This window comes from Betta splendens, chromosome 9, assembly GCF_900634795.4.
Source record: "Betta splendens chromosome 9, fBetSpl5.4, whole genome shotgun sequence".
NCBI classification, from domain to species: Eukaryota; Metazoa; Chordata; class Actinopteri; order Anabantiformes; family Osphronemidae; genus Betta; species Betta splendens.
This window is the reverse complement of record NC_040889.2, coordinates 1,075,201-1,100,167: the sequence shown is the minus strand read 5'-3', so window position 1 is coordinate 1,100,167 and position 24,967 is coordinate 1,075,201. Positions and strand designations below refer to the sequence as shown.

General features: G+C 43.8%; 1 protein-coding gene and 1 long non-coding RNA gene across 3 annotated transcripts; one reads left to right on the top strand and one right to left on the bottom strand.

Annotated features, from left to right (window-relative positions):
* The first annotated feature begins 565 nt into the window (after window positions 1-565).
* net1 (neuroepithelial cell transforming 1) lies at window positions 566-22,128 on the top strand. 2 transcript variants are annotated; one of them, XM_029163457.3, is made up of 11 exons: window positions 566-795; window positions 5,719-5,779; window positions 11,489-11,551; window positions 18,610-18,717; window positions 18,813-18,977; window positions 19,133-19,195; window positions 19,437-19,610; window positions 19,687-19,944; window positions 20,023-20,193; window positions 20,285-20,471; window positions 20,562-22,128. In XM_029163457.3, the coding sequence occupies exons 1-11, from the start codon at window positions 662-664 to the stop codon at window positions 20,984-20,986; spliced, it is 1,809 nt and encodes a 602-aa protein (XP_029019290.1). In that variant the 5' UTR covers window positions 566-661; the 3' UTR covers window positions 20,987-22,128. The 2 variants fall into 2 exon arrangements, with proteins under 2 accessions (XP_029019290.1, XP_029019291.1); XM_029163458.3 differs by lacking the exons at window positions 566-795; window positions 5,719-5,779; window positions 11,489-11,551 and adding an exon at window positions 15,986-16,291.
* On the bottom strand, window positions 3,795-14,862 carry LOC129604643 (uncharacterized). Its single transcript, XR_008695698.1, has 2 exons — window positions 14,806-14,862; window positions 3,795-4,045 (listed from the first exon to the last, which is right to left on the bottom strand). It is a non-coding gene; the product is annotated as an uncharacterized LOC129604643 (long non-coding RNA).
* Window positions 22,129-24,967: the final 2,839 nt, after the last annotated feature.

The following is a 24,967-nucleotide window of genomic DNA, read 5'->3' as shown; positions in this document are numbered from 1 at the left end:
CCATGCATTTCTGTTTAGTTTATTTTAATACGTTTTATGAGTACAAGTAGTTATATACACAATGTAAGAAGTACATAATCTGTTTAGAAATGTGCTATTGTGCTGCCGTGTGGCAGGCTTGGATCACCTTTGCCCTCAGCAGGGTTTGGTCGCATTCTTTTGCTACTGATTATAGAAGCATAAAAAGGTAAATTAAAGCTACCATGAAACTAACTATTCAAGCTGAAATAATGTTCTCTCGCAAGATTAGTCTTATTCTAAACCTTTGGTCTATAATTGCTTTACATGCTGCCAGACCTGATGAGTTGATAGATAGGATAGATCTTTTTGTAGCATATTTCTTTAAACAACCTTCTTATACCACTCGCTTATGTTATTAAATATTGTGGAAAAACACCAGATTTTCTAATATTTAAATGCAGTATATTAAATTATTGTATATAAAAATATTATTTTACACCATAATATTAGCGTTCCTCTTGGCCCCGCCCACATGGCGTAATATCCTGGCGACGGGTTTCTCTGGACTCCGCATTGGCCAAATAATAGATTTCCGCCATATTCAAACGTAGTTACGACATTCTGCTGCTGTAGTAAAGTTTGTTGTCATTTGGCTCAACTCTTCAAATGCATAATTAGGCGTCTGTTACCGACATTGTAAATGGCTGAAACCGGTGACATTCCGGTGACGACAGAGAAGCCGAAAAGACGGCCGAGTTTATGGAGCTTGAAGAGGAGGTTCCCAACAGATGAAGAGGAGCCCAAGATAGAGAACGACATTAAAGCAAACGTGCGGTGAGTCTGTTTTTGTAATGTGATGCTTTGTCCACACACACGCTCACTAAAACCGCCCTATTATAAATATCCATACTGCTAAAGTCAACTGTGCAAAGCGTCAGAGGCTGTAGGTAAGCTAACGTGTACACGTCACGTGCCTGTGACGTCATTTATAGAAACAGCTACTACTGTTACCCACATGGGATATAGCGTGGTCATTATTGTGATGTTGTTTCATATAGTTTTAAATTGGAAGCCGATGTTTTCTGATACGCCCAAACGCCAATAGGTGTCACTGTGGCTCCACTGTATGTCAATCATGTGAATTACCATTATATTAATATTGCTATTCAGTTTCAGCTCGTTTCCTCTTTTGTCTCATCTTTGTTTTAAGGGTCTATATAAAATCTGCATCCGATATTTTTTAGCTCCTACGAATGAATGATGTTCATAAATATATATAATATATAATATGTAATATATTATGAGGCAAAGGCTTCACACTATTAAGCCTTTTTGTCCATATTAATGGTGATGCTTATACTGCCTGTTTAGTAATGAGCCAAAGATGTAATACCTGATTGTGCCCTTGAGTGTGCTCTTGATCTAAGTGCTTTAAAATCAAGACATGTTGACACAAATACCCACAGTCAGGTTTGGACAAAGCTGTGATGCAGAAACGAAGCATCAACAGAGGGATGAGCTGAACTGTGAACAGAGGTTGCATTTTTTTTTAAAAACAATGCCGGTTTGAAAACAGTGCAGTATAATAATTAATAACTGACAGCTGATACCTGCCAATGTCCATTTAATGGTTTATACCATATTTACAAAAAAAAACCTCATGGCTCACAGCCTAGTGCTGGGAAACTGCAAACTGCAAAACGTACAGTAACTCTTTACTTGCGTAGCTTTAGTAATGTCTTTAACTTGTTGGCATGTTGGCCAATTATATCAACAGCAGATATTTTTACCCCATATGTTCTCAGGCTGATGGCTAATGTGAACGCAATCAATCTGGTTCGGGATAATAAACCCCTGGGAGCGTTTATACCGAACTCCTTTGAAAAAGCTTTCCATTTTGTTCTGCCAAAGCGTCCCAGCCCTGCCCAGAATACGACTGGCTCCGCAGACAAACATGGAAAAACGTCACCAAATATGTGACCCCCATAAAAAGGGTTTATGGAAAAAAAAGTTGAGTGAGAGAAAATAAAGGCTTGATTTCCCAAGTGAAGCTGGCAGTCAGACACTGCCCTGGAAGTGGCATTTGGAGTGGTCTGTTTGCCAAGCACATGCAGAATCCAGCCACACAAAATAAACAAGCTTTTGAACTCAACATTCATAGGAGGAGATTGTTCCACAGAATGGACAGTAACAGTATTATGCGCACATGCATCATGTGAGTTGATCCTAAAGACTTCCTGTGGATGCCAGTGGGGATCATTGCATTGATCATTGCTTCTACAAACAAAGGTAGGGCTCACCGAGAGGCTGATGCACTGACTCATCAGTCACGTTTTCCTCGAGACCTATGAGCAGGAAGGACACCAAAAATGACTATTGCCCCCTTGTTTTTGTTTCATTTACATTTAAACATGTAAAGCATTAAACCATTGGCTTATAGAGACTTAGATGGGAAACCTCACAAGACATTTATGATCTTGCTAAAGAGATTTTTAATAATACCTGATCATTACAATACACAAAAAATGTAACACACCCGGCTACTTATGTGTAGCAGTTGCTGAGAGCAAGGTTTGTGAACAATGTGAAACAAAATGTAGTTGTTTCACATTTTTCCACAGGCAGATTGCCAGGACTACGCAAGCATTTGTTATCTGTACACACGTACATTGGCTGTTTCAAAGACTCTACCTGCAGGCCCATGGGATGAGCTCACTAACAACTTGGCCAATGATAGAGAAGTAGAACAGGTCAAGTGGGTGAAGGTATCACATAATGCATTTGCTGCCATATCAAGTGCTCTGTTTGGCACGCAAAGAGCAAAAGATGCACAACAGAACATACTGGGGGCACCAAGTTTATAGAAGTCTCTACATGTAAAATCAGGATTAAAACGTGACATGTCACCTCCTTCATTATAATATCACTTCCTAAATTGGCTACTACTATTGCGTTGTTGTATCTGGCACCGCTCGCTCTTACGCACTTATGTGGTGAGGCGTTAACTGAACGAAGGGAAGGTCGGGTACGTTTTAATTGTTTCCGGTTCTTAGCTCATGAGATAATGCGATCAAGTTGTTTAACTTCAGTGTGAGAAATTAGCCAGCACATTGGCTCTCGGCCAGATAATGCAGTAAATGTCATTTAAGCTTGATGCACTGTGGCTATTGTAATGAATCACACCGATTGTCATTATTCAGCAACAAGCAATGATGAAAAACGTTGTGCTTCCGGAAGCACTGTACAGTACATTCTACAGAAGCCTCTGCTTCACTGGGAGCCAGCGTGCAGCCATGTTCGTCTGTGGGAACTATTCAGTTGTCAGACAGAATCCGACTGGGGACACTGTGACATTTAACTACTGAAATAACATTGCGTCCACAAAAGTACATGCGTCTCTTATGACAGCTAAAGTACATTAAACAAGTCTTCCAAGTCACCATTTTCATTTATTGTGAATTACAACGTTCATTGACAATAACTAATGATAAGTCTGTAATGCAAATAGCGTAAACTTCTCAAATGACTTGTTTTACCGATAGCAAAATGTTGCTGTATGATTTTACCACCCCCTCTGTTACTTGAAACCAGTCTTTTCCAAGCAGATGTTACTACATCAAACTTGGTGCCGTTGTTGCATTACTAATTTGCCCTGCACATAAGCAACATTTACAGTAGAAATTAAAATGTAACACTTCTCACGATACAAGGAAAGATGAGCCAATTGTTTGGGCCTGTGGCAGCTCTGGTCACTGATTGGGAGTAGGGTGATGCCAGATGCTTTCACAAATTCTTCCAGGTTCAGAAAATTGCAGATGGGTCATTAAAGGAGCAGTAGAAGAGCAACTCGATGTAACTGTGTTTGCGTATGTTGTTGTGCAAGGGTGAGTGATTGTCTGAATATGTGTGGTCCTGTGATGGACCAGTAACCTGTCCAGGGTGCACCGTGGGATAGGAGCTAACTTACAGCAACCTTATGAGGATGAAGCTGTTCTGAAGATGAGCGAGCGAGTGAGTGTATCTTGCTGGTGAAGTATCTCATTCCAGGCAATGTGCTGAATCATGGCATCTGGATTTCAGTCTTCTGGAAGAAAGAAGAAATCTTTTGTTTTGTATGACTAAGATAATTAATTTTACATTGTACAGGTGACATTTCTTGCACAAACATGCTGGCCTTGAACAGTTCTAAAATAATAAACAGAAGTAGTAGAAGTCATTTTTTAAGTTGGACATTCTGAGTTTCCGAAGGGGGGGTTGAGAACAAGATCAAACAGCACTTGCAATGACCTTTTACCCCCTCACTCGCCTAAAGGACACCCAGGAAGCTTCTCGATTTTCTCCCCTGTTGTTCGTCCCCAACACCTGACAGTAGCATCAGTAATACATTTCCAACACGGGTGGTCCCAACATGAACCTGTAAGGCTGACTGGACTGCAGGAGAACAGTTGCTTTGTCACCTAAAGTGACTGCAGCACAGGAACAGTATGACTGGAATGACTTTGCTCCACGAGCCAGACAACTGTGCAACAAGTGCTTCTCGGCAGCTCAACATTCTCGAGATGCTGAAGTTTTGTAGGCCCCACTGACCTAAACACAGATCTTTAATATTATCCAAACTGACTTGACAACATTTACGACCATGTGTAAGCCTGAGTTATAAAAAAGTGTAGGTGGTTTTAAATCACTTTTGTCATGTCCGCTAAGTGCCATTGTTTAATGAGGTTTATTGGAGTAGAACTCTTGTATTAACAAACTAGAGCTAATTGTGAAAGGGCCTTGAGCAAGGTTATATAACTGGACAAACACCCAAGTGCTGTCTTTGTTTTTCTGTATCAGCAGAATGTATGTACAATTTAGCAAGGCAAAGTGTTATTGAGATTGTCAAATTGTTAGCATTAAATTTGGATTTGGATTGTTTGACTTCAAACCCTGTGGAAGGCAAGCAGTTATCCCTCTGTGGAAGGAGAGGGTCTCGTTCATGTGCGCAGGGCTGATAAGGAAGTATGGGTCCTAAATGAATAGCACTTGTTTTTTAGAGTTCTGCAACTGCTGGAAGTTCAAAGGGGTCTCATAAACGTCCAGGCTTCATCGTGGCTTTTGTAATCCATCCACTGCACTTCGTTTCATAAATCAGGCACTGATGCCTAACCTTGTAAGGCAGGCGCCCTTGAAAAGGCTCTCGTCAGCGTGAAACAATACGTCGGGAAAAGCATTTCTCCGCTGGCACAAGACTGATCTGCTTTGATGCTTTTCTTCTTTTCTGCTCTGCAGTTATCTATCTGCTGAGCATGATGCATTGTATAACTGCCCTCGAAGTGGCCCTATGTTGTAATGCACACATAGTTGTTTGACATAAAAAGAATTTACAGGATACATGGTTGGTTTGGGAGGAACCTTTAGTCCAGTTAGTCCCAATGTGGGACCCCCTCCCCTTCCAAAATAGGCAAACCTGCCCCCTTTGTGCCCTTAAGTGTGAGGGCTCACTGTTCAAGTGTCATGGGGGGTCTCGAGTCTGGGGAAAGGTTATTGGTTCATAAAGCTTCTCTGAGCATGTAGCCCTGAGCTCCTCTGTCCTGCAGCTTACATCATGCTGCGACTGTGGTAGGTAATAGGGGTTGAATGTTTTCCTTGGAATCACAGATCCTGTCTTATCATCTGATGAATGCTCTGACCTCACTAAGGTTTAGGGTTGTGTAATCTGAACTTGCCACAGCGTTGCGCCATCATAAACACATCTTCTGTATAACTGTCATACAGGTCGCTGCGAAGAGGAAGCTCCTTCACCTTCCTTACCCCAGGATCCCAATGGGACAGTCTGGTGAGTAAAAGGCTTTTGGACACTTTGACTACAAGGCCTCTTCTCTAGCTCTTTAAACACACAGCCACACTATGACAGATGCAATCGCTACCCGTGCATCCCGTCGGCATGTCTTCCGAGCTGGCTTCTGGCTGACTCCTGTCCCCCTCATGCAAACCGGGACCACACTCAACCACCTCTTCCCGAAAGGTCTGTTTTGGCTTTCAACCTCCCCTCGCACTATTAGTCAGGTCCCGGAAACCATAGCGCAGTGCGCTGTCGCAGTGAGAAATGGCAGCTTCTCACTGGCTTCTGTCCAAAGTGACCCAGAAACTGGAAGAGAACGTCTTTAAGTACTTTGGCTCATTTGTGGCATTAGTTTAAAAATGGTCAACTAAGACAAATGAAATTCTTCAGATTGTTATTAGAGCTTTCTTTCTCTTGCTGAGCTTGAAAAATTATGTTGTTTGGATGCATTGTTTTACAGTTTCGTCATTAGCCACACAGTCACAGTCACTTTTTTAAACTGCCTGCCAAGACAGCGTATCAGCTTCCATCGTGATGAAATAATTTGGAAAATGTGTGTTTGTGAAATGCCAATATGTAGCTCTCAGTTTTAATAAGTGTTAAAGGGCCTTGGGGAGATTTTCCTAAAAGCACTGTCAATAAAATCAGATCATTCAGTGCTGTAGACGAACATGAGAATTTATCAGGGTCATTGTTACAGTCTTGTCTTTTCTCCCTTAAATGTAACTTCAATTAGTTGTAATTCAACTGAAGACCTCAAATTAGGCAAAGGAACAGATATTTGTAAATGAAAAGTTAGAGATTAATTGAAAAGGTGTTTGGATTTGCAAATGTGCAAAATGGGAGAAAAGAAAAAAATGCAATATGATGGCATTTAAGATATTACTGAATATTCAGGTAGATCCAAATTATTTTGTTATGTTCTAGCTAGTGTAGAGAAAGTTATGTCAACATTTACAATATTTCCATATCAAAAGCTGAACAAGGGAATCTTGATACAGATGTCATCATTATATGAAGTCTGTTGGCACATTAGATGGCATTTCTAGAATTTTCTGTCATATTACGTCTTTATGTTAGCATAATTATAGCATTGTCTTATCTTGTTGAACACAGGTAACAAAAAACTATTACAACAGTAATACAGTCAGTCTTTTAAAAAGACATTTTCAAATTTGTGACAGAATTTGGATTTGCTAATCCCCTCACATTCTTAGTAACCAGGTTTCTATTTGTTTGCAGTGAAATCTATAACATTGTACAACACTCACTCGTTTTTCATCTAATATCTCCTGGAGGGACTGATGGCTGCTACTTACTGTATGTAGCCAAAAACTAAACACTGGATAAAGACAATGCAGGCTGCTCTCAATCCTTATCCACCATCAGAGGAACATAATGGATTCTATTCTAAAAGGCTGAACCTGCTTGTGCTTTACAATCATCCTTAAATAAGGCGATGTGATTAGAAACAGCAAACGGCCAGCAGCGTAGAGCAGAGCAGAGCAGAGCAGAGTGTGGGCATTCCAGGCCTTACAGCTGCTAAAACACGAAGCCAACTGAGGTGAAATGAAATCCCCTCTCTTCATCTTCTGCCAGCCTGTACATTTGAATTTGTAAACATGGTGTGCTTAGCTCATCTATCAAACCCATGTGGACCTCATTACGTTGTCATTTCAATTTTCTCCATTTTCTCTGTCATCTGTCATTTATAAATTACCAAAAGGCGAACAACAGAAGAATCTTGTCCCACTGCCACTCTTATCTCAACCAGCCTCAAGGTTCTGCCAAGGCTTTGAGAAACATGCTCAGCACAGATTCTTTGGATTTTGAAGTGATTAGTGGTGGATTGTTTTACTCCTAGCTGGAACAGACCCATGTATACTGTAGGTAAGGGTTACCCCCCCAAACTCTGGAAGGACACGTGGCAAGCATTCCCCAGGCGCCTGGTGCATTCTCTCAGACTACATTAGGCACAAAGGCCTCAAGGGCCCTTTGTGTCCTGGCAAGAATGTGATTCAGGTTTCCAGCTCGATGCCAGGGGTGGAGCAGATCTGACCAGACTGTCGTTTAGCGGAATGTTGGGTGTAATTAACAGCGGTAAGAGTCAGCGCATTCTGACTCCTCAAGCAAAACAAGTTTAGGCGATCGGAGGTGTCGGCCTCAGGACTGGTGATAAGCAGTGTTCCAGCTTTAATTAGGCCATGTGATTTAATGTGGTTGGCAGCTGCTGAGTCGTGTCTGGCTTCTCGTGCAAAAAAGCTGATAATTGTTAAGGGAAGGTCGTGTCTGTGTCGACAGGAATTCATATTTAAGGGAGGCTGGCTTCTTTAACAGCCAACTGTCTGAAGATTCCTCTGCATTCCGCACAAAGCGGGATTTCAAAGCTTTGATAACGCATAATTCATCCAAGGTGCCGCATGCTCATTAATTTTAAACAGACCCCTGTACAGCTGTATCATCTGCAAACCCCTGTCCTCCTCCTCCCCTCAGATACATTGTACTTTGATGTCGGTTTTCAGTTGTTCAGCGTTTTGGATTCGTGCCTTGATAAACATGTGTTAAGTGAAATGAAAATTTTGCTATATTTTATTAGCTCCCTGTGATGTTTTACTGGGTTTGATAGATCTTATCGAATCCCTTTTTTATCTCCTTTGAAAATAGATCCAAGATCCATATATTAAGCCAGACTGAATTGTCAGTATCCCTAATCTTTTGGTAAGGAAACACTTAGCAGGCCCACATTTGACACTTGCTTTTATCCAGAGTGACTAACAAGTGAGGCACGAGGCGGCTCCACAGTGTTCAGTCTTAGAGTGGCTGAGGTCCTTTCATTGCTTGCCATGTGCTAAATTGCCCAATGGTAAGAACTCCCCTATCACCTAGAGGGTAGAGATTAAGATTAAGAAGTAGTATAAAGTAAATAAAAATACTACTCTAAATTAAAAAAGGCAGACTAATATCCACTGTCTTTACTCTATTTGTTAATATTCTAGTCCTGATAGCAGCCTCTATTACGTCCTTAGAGAAATAACAAAGTGTGAAGTGATCAGACCAAGGAATGTGTGGAATGTGTGAGACCAGAGGTCCATATAGGTACAAGGGAGAAGTCAAAAACAATAGCAACTCCCACGAATCATGTAGATTTGAGTTGTTGTGTGATTAACATTCATTGCAGCCTGCTGAGAAAAGCAGGGTTTAGCAGGAGAAATACCTCTGAGGCCTAAAGCATCCAAGTATGCCTTGTAAATCAGCTGTTCCAGCACAGGTGCTTGAACATAACACGGCCTCCAACCATGTTACAACACAACCAGATCAGCATGAAAACAATGTATTTTTAAGAAATTACATATTCAAAGATGAAAAATGTGTAGGCCTGCATCAACAGTGCCACTGTGCCTGATAAAAGCTTTTGGATGCAAGAATGACCTCAGGAAAACACACGGCTTAACACTTCCCCTTGTTATCAGCACATGGTTTGCTGTCATTTACATGAGACTGAGGTAGTGCTAAACAACAAGGTGGTGGGGGGTTGACTACACCCAGCATGTTGCTACGTCACACTCCCCCACACAAAACATTCATTTTTCACTCTCCCTGCTTAAATCAATATACTTTTCAGTAGAGGAGTTCTGCAGGGGTCAGTTTAAAGGCCTTAGATATTTAAATTTGCCCTGCAGACCTCCATCTTATCTCACTGCTCCACTTTTTATCTCTTCCTGCCCTACACAGCTGATACTTATCTCCTTTTATAGCCCGTGTGCGTGTGTTTCTCGGCTCTAATCCAGGACTGGATCTGAATGAGCAGGTTCATAGTGTGGATTTATTTTACTGTGAACGTACACCCTAGCATATCATACCATGATGTGATGCTTATACAAAACTGTGACACTGTATGTAGTGGACAGGAAGACGATGCGCGTATACTTATGCCTGTAAACGTTTCGTGGAGGTTGTTCATCATGCCTGTTTGTTTAGGTTTCTGATTTATGTGCACATTGTCGTTTTATTGTAACACATGAAATGTCAGACACCTACCAAGTGAGGGGTGGGGGTGGGTCAGAGTACTGAGTATTGAGTCAGTGTATTTATGATAAACCCAGCCAAACGTTTGAACAAGTTGCTGCTTGGCTCGTGTGTTATTCCATCTGTGAAAGATTTCCAGGGGCGACAGGAACAGGATGGCTCTTTTTTTTGTGAGTCTGTGTTCGCAGATTACAGCGCTGCCTATTCTATCTCCTGTGTAAGAGCCAAACTTAGGGCAATATTTAAATTGGAGGGAGTCTTCACACTCACTCATGTTTCACTAACTGAGCTGATGACTTCATACATCGCACTCCAGTCTCAGTGGCCATGAAAATGGGGATTTGAGTGACCGGAATGTGTTTGTAGCTTCTGAATAAAAAGACTATTATATAGTATTGCATTTGTCTCACAGTAGCTTCAGGAAGTGCTAAAAAAGCCCCTCAATTTTTAAAAATGTTCTGTTGAAGTTAGGTTGGCCATTGTGCCTATCAGTCTGAATTTAGTAAACAATTATAGCTAAACACATTTGTTTCTTGAAATTGAATTAAATAAGAAACTCATAATGTACTGATCAGACAACCTTTAATTATTTTGTTAAAGCAGGTTTGCCTGTATTTATCGGTCAGACCCTTTGAACCTTTTGAACTTAGTTTTTGTGAAAGTAACATGGTGCCAAAATCAAAAACTTCTTTAAAATATCAGAAGCATGAAGTTTGAGGAAGTTAATTTGACCACCATTTCACCAACTTGGGCTGACAGTAACGTACCTGTTCATATCACATTAAAAAGTGCTTTAAAAAAGTATAATATAACATATAAATATGAATTTATATTTTGATTGTTTCCATAGCAATGCTCTGTTGGCTTCTTCATTACCCAATATTTAGCCATGTTAACTATGAATATTGAAACTCCCCATGTGTGCCCTGCTGCAGACAAACTATGGTATTTGCTGCAATGTTTGTGCTGTGGGGGGGGGGAAATGTAAAGGCATTTAGTTGAGGCTGCGACAAAAAGCTCCTACATTTTTATGGAAGAGAAAACAAACAGGTTTGTTTGTCAGAGAGGAAATGCCCCTTAATATCACCCACTTTACCACGTAACACACACACACACACACACACACACACACACACACACACACACACACACACACACACACACACACACTGTCACTGTATTGTTGCCCTCACCTTGCTGACCAATCAGCTGTCTGTGTCCTGTGTGTCCAGCCTGGAGCATTTTGCTGCAGTAAGGGCCCTGGGGGGTCTCAGAGGGCCACCCACTGCTGTTAGGGTCTAGTCTAGACTGCTGTTCTCACTTGCTAACTGACTCTGTCCTACTGGCAGTCCACATGGAGGTGTGAAAGCTTTTGTCGTCTAATGAAGCCTTTCCTGTGCTCCGTAGGACCAGCAGCGTATATTGTAGCTTTACAATTCAGCGGTGTTAAAAGTTCCCCTGACAGGATGGTTTGATCCCGACTCCTAGACAGAAACGCGTACTGCGCCACAAAGCAGAAAACCCCAGGCCTGTTAGTTGGTCTCGTAGGCAGTTGCTTTCAGGCAGACTTAGAGAAGGCCGATAAAAGAAACAACGTGTATTGAATGTGTATTTCAGATCTGTGCTACTCATGTGAGTGTCCGTGACGGCTAATATCTCGTTCCTTTGTCTCAACAGAAGCGAAAGCACAGAGAGAAAGACGACGGCGATGCAGTCAGCCTCTGCAGCTTCGACTTCAAGGTAAATACTCCATACCCAGCCAGCGACTTCAGTGTGACAATCAAGAGTGCCACACTAAGTACGCTACTAAGGTCCTAATACAATGAAACACCATTTGATAATTAATTTTCCTCAGAATCCTTATTTCTATAGTTTGTATTGGGCTTGCTGTTCTTATGTCCTTGTTGACAGAATGTATCAAATCAAAAGAGATCGTATTCAAACTATATTAGCCAGAAACCTCATGTACTTACTGTATGTTTCAGATTTACTACAAACTCTTACTAAAATTAAAACTGTAGACAAGGTTTGTCACGTTTTGCTCTTATTTCTTGTTACGTCCAGATTTAATTTACTAGCTCTGGGCTTATACTGTCTATTCAGGTAAACCTCTGCATCCTGCTAAGGCCAGTATTGTTTGCTTGTTGAGTGTGCTGGGGTTTGCTGGTAGCTACGGCAAAGCAGAGGTCTGACAGGCACGACTGGCCAGGTTGGAAAATGCACCTCAGTTGGGAGTGTGGGTGTTAGCACACGCCTACACAAAGTCAGAGTGGTCAGAATAATAGTGTAGCATCCTTTTTAAATAGTGTCTCAATTAATACTGGACCATATTATTATATTATTATTATTATTATTATTATTATTATTATTATTATTATTATTATTATTATTATTATTATTATTATTATTATTATTATTATTATTATTATTATTACTCAATATTGGTGTCTGCATCATTGTTATACATAAGAAAAGATAAGATACATACACATTAATCTGCCCTTGGGGAAATTGTGTCCTCTGCATTTAATGGAGCCCCCTCGGGGGGCTGCCACACATAGCACACATCGAACTGGGGCTTTCTGCTTCCCAGGCCTACACTTTACCCATTACGCTACTAGACCACTCTACTTAAATTAAACAGGAGTATTTTTAAGCGCTGGACTGAACAAAACAAACATCTGGAGACATCACCATGGTCTGTTGGGAAATATAACTGTTTGTTGGCATTTTTGCCCAAAATAATAAATCAATGATTACGTAACAGTCTGTTTCTAATGAAAGTAGTAATGTAAGTAAGTAATGAAAGTAGTTGTTACTTACAGTCTGAATTATTGTTATGTTTAACAATCCAATGCTCTTTTGTCAAAAATGACCATAGAAACACAAACTGATGATAAATAAACTTTCCTCATGTAACTGTACATAAACTGAATTATTTAAAAAAGATTATATGGTGTATAATGATAATAACCTCACAAATGACTTTATTTTGTTATAACAATTCCAAGCCGATCTATTTTCTCAATTTCCCATGGTTCCTCATTTACATCATGTTTGTCCCCTGCTTCCTGTCTTCCCGTATGCCTGAGTAACTTATATAGGCTTTGTCTGGTCACACCCAAGAGACTCTTACTGTGAACAGGACTGTACTTTGATTTCACAGTAAAAGGCTGACGCATGTTTTTGCTTTATTATTAAATTTAGTCATTTTGAAAGATTGTATTTTTGCACAAATACACAATAATTAGTTTGGGTTAAATTATCAGCCGCTATGTTGAATTGTTCAAAAAGCTCTGCCTTTGTAAACTAGTGCTTCAGTGTTGCTCCTGTCCCATAGCTACAGAACATCCCTGTTTGAGCGATCCATGACAAATGCCTTGAAAATGGAGTGTTCACGTTGGTGCACTTGCCAGCAGGAGTACTATCAGTATATCCTTTTGTCCTGCGGTTTCGCTCTCCGTCTTGGTTACCTGCTGCAGTGTTTGCTAGCAACCAGCACAGACTGGGTGTGAACGTTGACTAAAAATATCTTGAAAAACATGCAGTGAGTAACCATCGTAGTCTTGTTTGAGATCAATGCATCTCATTGTTTCTTTGGCTTGTGTATGATTAGATATCTCCAACCTCAGGGTGTCGTCTTTGTTTATATGAGCAGAACCGAATCAAATATTCATCCCCTGGTGAGCTGAAAACACCTGAGGGCAACAAGTGATTTACTTAAAGTCTGTGGGAATGTTCTCAACTTACTTAATTAAGAAAGAAGGTTTTTTTCTCAAATTATTGCCATTTTTTAAACCTTACCATTATTATTATTGCTGTTTAAATTTCATCATCAAGTTATTAAACAATTTTTTTCATCTAACATAACTTTCATGTTGATAAAATATTGCATGCCGTAAACATTTACATCTTACTTTGCTTTTTGGCTCATTGAACAAATGGACAGCAGCTGCATATGAACAGTGGAGTTGTGCTAACATTTGTTTTAAAAGCTAAGGAACCAGCTCTGCAGCTCTGCCATTAGCCAGCTCCTGTTGAAGTGTCGCTGTACCGAGGTCAATATAAAGTCATCCTGTCAGGCTTCTGCCGGTGGCTTTGATAAATGGAAGGTTACAGGTGTGGGGGATTGGATTGAACAACAACACCTTTCCATGGATAATGTGGATTTATAAAAACATGCAGCAAGTTTCGATTGTGCACAATTTCTAAATAACAAATAACTTGAATACGTTTTTGTATGAGTTTCAGTGCCGTTATATTTATTTTGTGTCTAAAGTATGAAAGAATCAATACTATTAAATATACTTCATGAATCCCCACATTTTGCTGCTGACTTGGACCAGTAGGGGGCAGCAGAGGCTCCATCGTCATCCTGCCTTACGGTAAAGTCTAGGGGTCATCTGTGCAGTGTCTTCCACAGAACTGTGGAATCAGTCTGTGCGTTCTGTACTTTTAATATGAAAGCCAAGTCGAGCTGTGCCCCTCAGGACTCAGGCTGTCCCTGGCACGGCAGAGGTCACACAGCGGGAGGACTCCACCACTCGTCGCATGACTCATCTGACTCCAGCACTCTCAGACAAGCCGTGTGTGTGGTTGGAGCAGGCAGGTCTAGCCATGTTGTTATAGTGCCTTGGCCAGATGTACAGCTGATTCAGCCCTAGGTCTCCCCATAAGGGATGAGTAACACCAGGACTGTACGTAGCGTCTTCCCAAGACGCTCATTCACTTTTAATGAGATCCCCTCTAATTTCTCTGTCTGCATACTTTTGTCTCTGATGTTTTTCACTCACATGAACCCAAATCACATGCACAGTCCTGCAGCAGATGAGTCCCAAAAGGACGAGGTGTCAACATCTACACATGTCTATCAGCATCACACGAACACACACACACACACACACACACACACACACACACACACACACACACACACACACACACACACACACACACACACACAGACGAAGCTTGTGTTGTGTGCTGGTTCTCACCTCCATGTTGATCCAAGAGAATGAAGTGAAGCCATGAACAGGCTTGTCCATTTGTTTAACCCCCCCCCCCCCCCACACACACACACACACATAGAGTGAAACTACTTGCAGCACATACACATTAGGCACTCCATCAAGCCCAACACCTCCACTTTCTTGCTGCACATTTGTGCAGCAGCTGTGCACAAATGGGTGCAGGCGTGGTCGTCCCTCCGCCTGCCTGGTGGAGGCTGCTCCCTGGGTGTGCACGCGACTACTAGCTTTACAGAAACTAGTCAACAAGTTGTTCCTTTTCCCTGTTGGACTAATTAACATATGGGCCGCCAGTCGCACTCTACCCCCCTTAGAGGGTCTCAGTACACAAGTTTCGGCTTAAACATCTGGCTTGTGTGTTGCTGTGCCCCCTCCCTCCCCCTGTCCCTGTTGATATTCTAATTGATCACCTCCCCCGTTTCATTTGAGGAGACTGTTAGAGGTTGACACAAAGAGCAGAGGGTGCACCTTCACTCAGATCACAGCACAGAGCTTTGATTAATGAGCAAACAAGCAGAAGCCAGGAAACCATTACTCTGTGGCCTATCGCTTTAAAGTATATTGGATATTTAGCTTCCACCTACTTGAGACCTGATACTGGAAGTGTAGGAAGCAGAGATAGACGTTGATTAAACATTCACTTAAAGATGCATGATGCATCAATCTACGAGTCATTTAATGACATTTGATGGACGATTACGATCATGATTGTGCATTTACAATTAGACCTGTGTTTATGTTGGTGTTGTTCTGTTAATCACCGCCCTAATTGTACTAACTGCCATCTAACTGCTTTATTAGCAGGCACTGATTTCACAGAAACTCTGTCCCAAGTCACAGCTAAGCTGCTTCCCAGAGGTGTCTAGTCTACTTCATAGGTGACTTTAAAACCAGCTGCGATATTATTTAATCCTTCCTCCGCTTTTGTCCACGTCACTGCTGCAGTTCAGCAGTTCAGTTCTTGTTGTTGAGCAACGCACTTTCTCACAATGTCTTAAAAAAGTGTTCACTGTGTGTGAATCAGTGCCGCTTCTCTGGTAAAGAAAGAACAAGCCCGGTCCTGCCTCATCCTCAGCCTCGTGGGCCGAGCACAGGCTCCTCCTCCAGCTCCACTCCTCCGGTTAAAAAGCTCCTCTCCCCTTGGTTTACCTCAGAGTTTAAGAGTGTGTGAGTGAGTGTGAGTGTGAGGGGGAGCTTTAACAAAGCTCTGACCCATGAGGAAAGTAGGAGAATAGGTTTGGGGGGAGTGTATTTATTTATTTAAGTTTTTCTTTTATTCTTTTTGGGCCCTTGGAGTGGATTTACTAACCTGCCTGGATTTAAAAAAAGGATTGAGTTTTATTTTTTTTTGCTGAAAGCTATGGTCGCTTACGATGAACTGGGTAGCTTGGTGCCTATCAAACGGACTCTGCAAGTGATAGACTCCCAAAACCAGGCCAACAAAGACTTAGAGGTGAGATGCAAAATAACTTGCTCTATTGGTTTTTACCAATGTTTGAGCGGAACCTGTTGATATGAAGTCATATATCTTGAGTGACACTGGGGGAGTGAATCAGCGCCCAACCTTGGTCTTATCTCGCTGTGCACACAGTGTTTGTGCGTGTGTGTGTGCTTTTCTCAGCGTGCCTGTAAGGTGAGACTCTGAACCCTGCGCTGGGGCCATTAGAACAACCCTTAAGAAACCGCCTCACCTGGAGAAGTTAATGATTGCTTCCCTGGCTGCCATGAAGCAAGCGCTGTGTATTGGCTGCGACTGTGGGAACATATGCGAGTCACCAGGTAGCGCTGGCCTTTGTGTGATGTGTGGAGGTCAGGACAGGGGGTGGAAGTCAAGAACCACCAGCAGGGAAGCAGATGATGCATTCTCCTATAGAACATGTTTGACTTTCTAATGGTTCGATGCAAATTCAGCCTATGAGTTCATTTAGGTGCAAATCGCACCAAGGGGGCAGCGTTGGTGAAACCCAGGCGTGCCCTTTGTGCCTCCTTCCCTTTTCACGTCTGCCTGGCTCTTTTTCGGAAATGATTTTGGGGAAGATGTGGCTTCGCTGACCGTAAACTTCTGAGTAAAGGGGAAGAACAGTTCACAAAGCGAGGCTTCTTCTTCTTCATCGAGGTTTTTCTGGAAGTGCTGACCTCGGCTTCCATTTGTGGTCTGGCTGTTCCGTCCTGATCTCAGGCTGAGCCGTAATCACAGGGACACATCTGTGGTTTTAGCTGGCAGCGCACAACAGGTTACATCAAAGGCAGAAAGCACAGGAGGGGGGGGGCATGTGGAATCCCCTTGGGAAACGCACTCGAAGTTTATGAGGTTGTTATCGTGGATTAAGAGACAACTTTAGGGAGACAACGACTTGTACAATATGTTTGTCTGGAGGCTCATTGTTCTGCTGATAAGTTTTTTTCCTGGAGTCAGTCGCGCCGCTGAGTTCCTGCCAATATCAGCTTCCCCTGTCTGTCTGTGCTGCCTTGCTTTGCGGCATTAGGCAGGACTCAGTGCCCTGTTGCCACCATGTTCCCAAAGGTACACGCGCCAAACGGCTGCCGCGCTTTGAACCCGCGCACTTCTTTTGAAAAGGTCAGACATTAGTGTCAGACAAACGTGAAGCACAGCCTCAGCAGTCGACATGGCGTCTCTTTGTGGCCCGGCCTCCAGAGGGGACGGCTAATTTCTCAAGGCTGTCTGGCCATTTCTGATCCAGTGCTTAGACCCGCCGACCACATCAGACCATGACTCCACCGCAGCAGCTCTCGGATCACAGCAGACTGAGCTGTTTCACAGCTGTGTCTGCTGGAGCCGGGCATCAATCGCAGCTCTGTTCTCTCCCACATTCTCTGAGCCAAGATAAAATCTTTCTTAGCACAAGAACAAAAGCAACTTTTGGGGGCTGGATTCCAGCAAGAACTCTTCGTTAGTGCACATGCGTCTGAAGTTTGTGATGTAGCCTGTATGTGTGTCATCATGTCATGTTTTTGAAGGCTTTGTGGGATGAAACCATTACCTCAGATGTTCAGTTCTTTTGATTCCTGTGGCCTGTTGTTGTTGGAACAAGGCCAGGCAGCTCTCTTTCTTTCTTTCTTTCTTTCTTTCTTCCTCTCGGTGCTCGCCTGCCTTCGGGGGGGGGGTCACCTCGCCCAGGTGTAGTGCCGCTCTCACGCGAGGCGTCTCCAACAGCCAGTCTCGACTTGCAGCCGTAAACAAGGCCGTTCCCCCACTGCCACGCTGCCGCTGTGTAAATACCGGAAGGGGGAACGCGGGCCATTGGGTCTGTTTACGACCGCTCGACGGGTCATAAAACAGGCCACCAATGTTTAATACAGCCCTGACACTGTCACACGTCCTCACACTGCTGAACAGGCTGTTAAAGGGCTGCTGCTGCTGCTGCTGCTGCTGCTGCTGCTGCTGCTGCTGCTGCTGATGCGCTGCAGCAGATTCCACCTCCGGCTCCTGCAGTAGCAGGGATGCGTGGGGGGGGCTGAACAGCTGACAGCAGCGTCATGCCATGAAGGCTCCTCACATGATGGAGGCAGCAGCTGGCTCCACGGCCTCCTTCTCCCTCTGCCTGCTCCGCCAGTCTGTCTGGCTGCCGCTCGACCCCAGCTACTCCAATTTCTTCGCCCTGAAGCGGGGAGTGGAGGCCATAATGATTATTTACGACTTGACTTGGTGTGTTCTATCACAAGGAAATCACAAGCAAGCATGTTATGTTGCTCAGGCTTTTTTTGTTGAATGAATGAATGCCTCCCTCACGTTTGCTTTTGTCCTTCCAGGAACCCAGCACCAAGCGAGTCCGTCCTCCCGGCAGGGTGACGTCGCTAGCCAACCTCATATCTCCGGTGAGGAATGGGGCCGTCCGGCGCTTCGGCCAAACCATCCAGGTGAGCCTGCAGACCGAGAGCACTGCTATAGCACTGAAAGCAGGTCAGTTGCATCCGTCTAACGCGCATCCTGTCCTCTGTCCTCCCACCCGCAGGCCTCCTTCCGGGGCGATGGCAAGGCGCCGGGTGTGCCCCAGAAGCCTTGCAGCAAGGCAGCGGCACCTACACCACCTAAGAGGAGGAACAGCACTCTGTGGTCAGAGACGCTGGACATCCACCGGAAGGGCACGTTCTCCACCAAGGAGATCAAGCGCCAAGAGGTGAGGCATGGAAATGCATTCGAAAAAACACTGATTGCTACACTTGTCTCCATGTCAGACATCGTGGCGAGCGGATGCAGAAATCTCATTTGGTCTAATGGCCGTTGGTTAAAATAATACAACGATGCTGATTGACGTGTTTTGCTTTTCTCCAGGCCATATTTGAGCTGTCTCGTGGAGAACAAGACCTGATTGAGGACCTCCAGCTTGCACGCAAGGTTGGTGCTCTTTAAACCTCAGAGGCGCAGAGAGAAAGTGAGAGAGCCTGTAAAGCAAACAGATTAAATCAAGGTCTGGCAGGAGTCCACACAGCCGAGCCAGGCTCTATAAAAAGACAGGAATCATTCCTCCGCCCTCTCCCGTAGCCCTGAATCGCTCCGCCGAGCTAATCTTAGCAGCTGCCCACTCTGGCCTGCTGGGATGTTTTTATTTGACTGTTTTGGCCGTCCATCTCCGCAGGCGTACCACGACCCCATGCTCAAGCTTTCCATCATGTCCGAGGAGGAGCTCACTCACATCTTCGGCAACCTGGACGCTTACATCCCTTTGCACGAGGACCTGCTGGCCCAGCTCTCCAAAGCCACGGGCTCAGACGGCACCGTGGGCCAGATTGGGCAGATTGTTGTGAGCTGGGTGAGTTTCATCATCATCTTCATCATCAGCTCTCAGAATTTGGCATCGGTTTTAAATGTTCCTCCTGCTCCTGCAGCTGCCCAGGTTAAATGCCTACAAAGAGTACTGCAGCAACCAGCTGGCGGCCAAGGCTCTGCTGGACCAGAAGAAACAGGACCCACGGGTGCAGGACTTCCTCCAGCGCTGCCTGGAGTCCCCGTTCAGCAGGAAGCTGGACCTGTGGAGCTTCCTGGACATCCCGCGCTCCCGTCTGGTCAAGTACCCACTGCTACTCAAAGAGATACTAAAGCACACTCCAGCAGAGCACCCAGACGCTGCCAGCCTGGAGGAAGCGGTACGTCAGAGCCCTGTTCACGAGATGCCGGCTGTCACGTGTGACTGTTTTGACTCATTTGACTCCTCGTGTTTTCAGATCACCATCATGCAGGGCGTTCTGTCCGACATCAACATGAAGAAGGGAGAGTCTGAATGCCAGTATTACATTGACAAGCTGGAGTACCTGGACGACAGGCAGAAGGACCCTCGCATTGAGCAGTGTAAAAGCCTGCTGTGCCACGGAGAGCTGCGAAACAAGGGCGGCACAGTGAGTCCAGGGCTCTTCCCAGTGGTGGCTACGCCTTTGGTTCAATCCTCCATTGGTGCCTTTCTAATGTGCCTCTGTTTGGCTTTTCTAGAAACTTCACGTGTTCCTGTTCACCGAGCTGTTGGTCTTGACGCGGCCCGTCACCAGGAACGAGCGCCAGTGTTTCCAGGTGTATCGTCAGCCCATTCCCGTGGAGGACTTGCTGCTTGAGGACCTGCAGGATGGAGACGTGCGAATGGGCGGCTCCTTCAGAGGCGCCTTCAGCAACGCAGACAAAGGTGAGGCTCAAACATTTACCTAATGGACCTGCGTCGTGTCCCATTCAACAGCTCGAATCATTTAAATAAATGCCTTTTTTTTCTGCGCAGCCAAGAACATTTTCCGAGTGCGTTCCCAGGACCCGAACCAGCCACAGTCCCACACGCTGCAGGTCAACGACGTCTTCCACAAGCAGCAGTGGCTCAACTGCCTGCGCAGCGCCATTTCCGTGCACAGGCCCCTCGGGGATCACGCCGCGCCCCGCTCGCCGGCGCGCTCCAAGCGCCGCCCGTCCTCCGCCTCCGCCATCATCCACATGGAGGAGAGCGACGAGAACTGCCAGCTGACCTCGCAGTCCGCCCCCAGCTCACCTTGCAACGGCTCCAGCCCGACCCCCCCATCGGCCCGCTCGGCGTCCGCGCCGCCGACGCCGTGCGCCCCAACGTCCCCTCCTTCCTCATCCTTATCACACAAAAGCAAAAAGGACAAGAGGTCTTTGTATTCTTTAGGGAAGAGAAAAGAGACAATGGTGTGAGCTGGGGCAGCTGGAAACACGGACTTCATGGGTGGACACTTTGTACATAAATGTTAAAAACCCAAACGGATAAACTATTTATGTGTGTCTGCGTGCGTGCGTAATATTTACAACAGTGTTCTGTTACTGTCCTCTTTGGCAGCTATTTACCCCCTCCATCCAAGTGATTCCTGCAGAGAAGTATTGTAGAGAGAGACGTGCACGGCTTCTGTTGACTCTGAGAAGCAGAGGGAGATTCATGACCTGCGTGTCATCACTTGGGTTTCCTGACAATAGACGCGGAGCATCAAGATCCTGTTTACTTTTAATTTGATATTTAAGCGTTGTTTTACACAATGTGTGGGAAGGGCTAATGAAAGCTTTACAAGTCTTATATTCTGAAAATGATTGTAGCCTTTTTTTGTTTTAGGTATCGTAAAGCAGCACTGTTTTAGCTTTTAGGTGAAGTTATGTTAAGGAGGCACGAAAACAAGATCATTCAAAGAAAGATGTCCAACACAAAAGCTACGCTTTTCTCTGTAAAATTGTGATTTTTTTAATCAATGAGAAAATAGGTCTTATTTTTATACATTCCATAAATGAACAGATGTAATAAATCCATAATAGATGGCAGTTAACCATCCCATTGTACAAAGAACAAGAAAATCACGTTGAATCTTCGTGAAAATCATGAGAAGAGATTAGATTAGCATTTTGTTTTAAAACAAAGTTTTGAACTGAGCCATGTTGGTTTTTTAAGAAAACAGAAAAAGCTGACTTTACTGAAATGGAAGACAACTGGCGCCTTTCAGTGTCACGTCTTGTGTGTAGATTTGGTCGTGGACTGATGGACTGATGTGAATATGTGGAGGATAAGAGAACGTTGTGAGATGGCTGAGGAAAGGAGAGACGAGTGATGGTTTGGTTTGGAAGAAGACGTAGCACGATCTTTGCATGACTTCATGCGAGATCTCTCTCATAGAAGGTGAAACTCAAGCGAGTGTTATTGATGGGAAAAGTAAGTAGGGGAAGGAAGATGAAGAAGGTTTTATTTGGATGTTTTGTCATTGTGATGGTAAAAAAAGGAAAAGGAAAGAGGCGAGTGACTTGCCACAAGCTGTATCTAATGAAAACGAACAATAAAGATCTGTATAAAATCTGAACTTCTGTTTTCATCTTTTCTTTGCCCTGATGTAACATTTCAGGCAAAGCGCAGGCACCAGATACTCACTGATTGATAACTGTGCTTAACTCCTAACTAAACAGTCGGTTCCATGGAGGCGCCAAGAAAAACATTTCCAGTGTAAGAATTATTGAGGATTTCGCTTTTTCAAAGCGACGCCTCCGCCGGCCTCGTGCTGGAGCGAGTGTATTTGTTCATACTCTGTCTCGCTGTGTGACAAACGAGCCTTCCAGAACCTCGTACAGAAACGTAGCGCTCAAATGGCTGCATACTTCGCACCACTGGTGTTTTGGTGATCTTGCCAGGTGGTTAAGTGATCACAGTAGAAGAATTTCAGCCAGAGCCCAGAGATGCTGCACTCACGGTTCGTTAAGTAATGGCCTTGTGTCTGGCCCCTGAAAACGATGAGAATTCCCCGAACATTAGCTCATGTTCTCCTCATAGTCGGCCATTTACTTTAATGAAAGTTAAACACGTACCAGTGTTAATGTTAGTGAAACTGATGTTGTCTGGGCAGCTTGCGACCAGTATTAATCACAGCCAGAGACACGTCGAGGAGCTGGGTTAGATCGCTGTACTGTATGTGTGCATCTTGTTTATGACCTTTGACCTTTTAACAGAGCTGCTTTGTTGAAAAGTTTATTATTGCTTGTTGCAAGTTGTTCTTTATAAATATATTTCATGCGCTGCTGATAAGGTATGGGAACACGCTGTTATTATTACACAACAGAGTCGAAGGGGACGAGAAAGAGAAACAGCCAAACGCTGAACAAACCAGCAGTTACAAAACCAAGAGCAATCTGTCAACGTCATCAGGATGAACTCAGGAATAACCCCCTTGGGCTGTCAATCAGTCACCTTTGGGTCAAAATCTCCTGCATGTACAAGAGGACGTCAGAAGTATGTTTAATATCTGAAGGTTTCATTCAACTTTAGGTTTCATTTGAGTGTTTTGTATGTTTAGGCCTCCTAAATATAACGCAGAGCTATTTTCTAGCACTATACTGTGATCCTGGATCAAAGGTTGCCCTAAAATATGATTCAAAGTGTTAAATCCACCAGCTGTGGTTACGCAACAGAGCGGCTTCTGAAAACAGGAGCAGCATCTGTCGCGGCCAAACAATGAGCAGAGAACCAGAGACTGAGCATCTCTGAGCAGCTGGGCCTCCTGTCAGTGACACGTCGCTGCCGCGTTCTCCAGCGCTCTCCATCTGCACAACGCGGCCCTGACAGAGCTGCCTCCAGTAGCTGCTCTCCGTCGACTCTCGTCTCGTGGGATCGGCTCAAACCAGGGGGAAGCAGGAACTTCCCAGTTCTTGGTTTGCAATTACTGCGATGTGAAAGTGACTCAAGCTTCGACCAAAGCCGAGATGACGCTTTCAGGAATCATTTCAACATTTACATTAATTTGGAAGTTTTACATCACTCATCAACACCAACATGTCCTCATTAAGTCATTCATTCTGAAAGCTCCAGAGCTTATGTAACATTCAACAATTCTAGGTCATTGTTAGCCGCTACTTTACCAAAGCAATTTGTAAAATAACTGCAAAACAAAACAAAAAGTATTATAATTATTTTAAAATGCTTTAAAATCTCACTGGCTTTTGTTGGGATTTAAGAATGATGCTTATTCTGCGCAGAAAAATGTCCCTCCAGTATTAAATTATACTTACATTTACTTATCAGGAAGACACAAACACAAGCTGAGTTACTTTAGTGTCAGTGGGAAAATCTAAGTACCACATAAGCTCTATCAGCTTTATGGGGTTTTTTAATAAATATAATTTGGCAAAATTGTTTCCATTAACCTGCCTGGACTCTTTATTTAAATGAAAATATAAGGACATAATAACACAAGCCTAGTTTTAATCTTTAAAAAGCAGACACAACACACAAGAACTATTCCAAAAGAGTTTCAAATCAACAGCAGAAGGATTTATGCATGGCACGTGTTGCATATTTCATGGAGCAGAAGAGGACAGTGCAGCTTGTTGGAAACTCACTAACAGTGCTGGTGGGTGATGAACTCAGTCATGTGGAGGAAGACGCACTCAGAGTGAGGAACACAACAGAAGGACTGTCTATAAAATTAACATGTAGGGGCTCACAAGCCGCTTCCCCTCATGCTTGTGCATGACTTAAATGCAACAATACAGGCTTTTATCACTGCTTTATCAAACGCTAGCGGCACTGGAAACCCCCTGCGTATCAGACCTCAGATCAGTTTACCAAATCCACACCTACAAGCAATAACAGTCCGACAGAGTAGCGCTTGGTGGCCTCAGAAGATCAGGTCCAACAGGTTCACGAGCACCTGTGTGTGTGGCAGCACACATGTCCTCTGAGCTCAACCTGAAAGAGGAGGACGGTTTCTGGACCAATGTTACGAGTTCCTTTTGCCCGTCTTAGTAATGGTCCTGTTCTTTTGTTTGAAGGGGTTCTGAGTTTTGTAGTGTTTTGGTTTCTCATCTTTCTGTTTTGCTTATTAAACTTGTCTGTCACTCTCTTATTGGCGCTTTGGTCCCAGAATTATCAGGAATTCATCCCACTATTTTGTGGCAAGCTGTTGCCACTGTTGCCATTTATAAATTTAAATTAGTCATTAATTTAAAAACCTTTCCCAGGATTTGGGGGTTTGTTGGATTTTCTATTTAGATGAGTTTATTGTGTAAGGTCAGCCTCATTTCCATGGCATTGAAGGAAAGATAGCAATGTTTGAACATAATAAAGGTGCAATAGGTGGCAGTTCAATGGACAAAGCGATGATTGAGAACAGAGGTGTCGTGACAAGGAGATAATAGATCTGCGGATCAAAT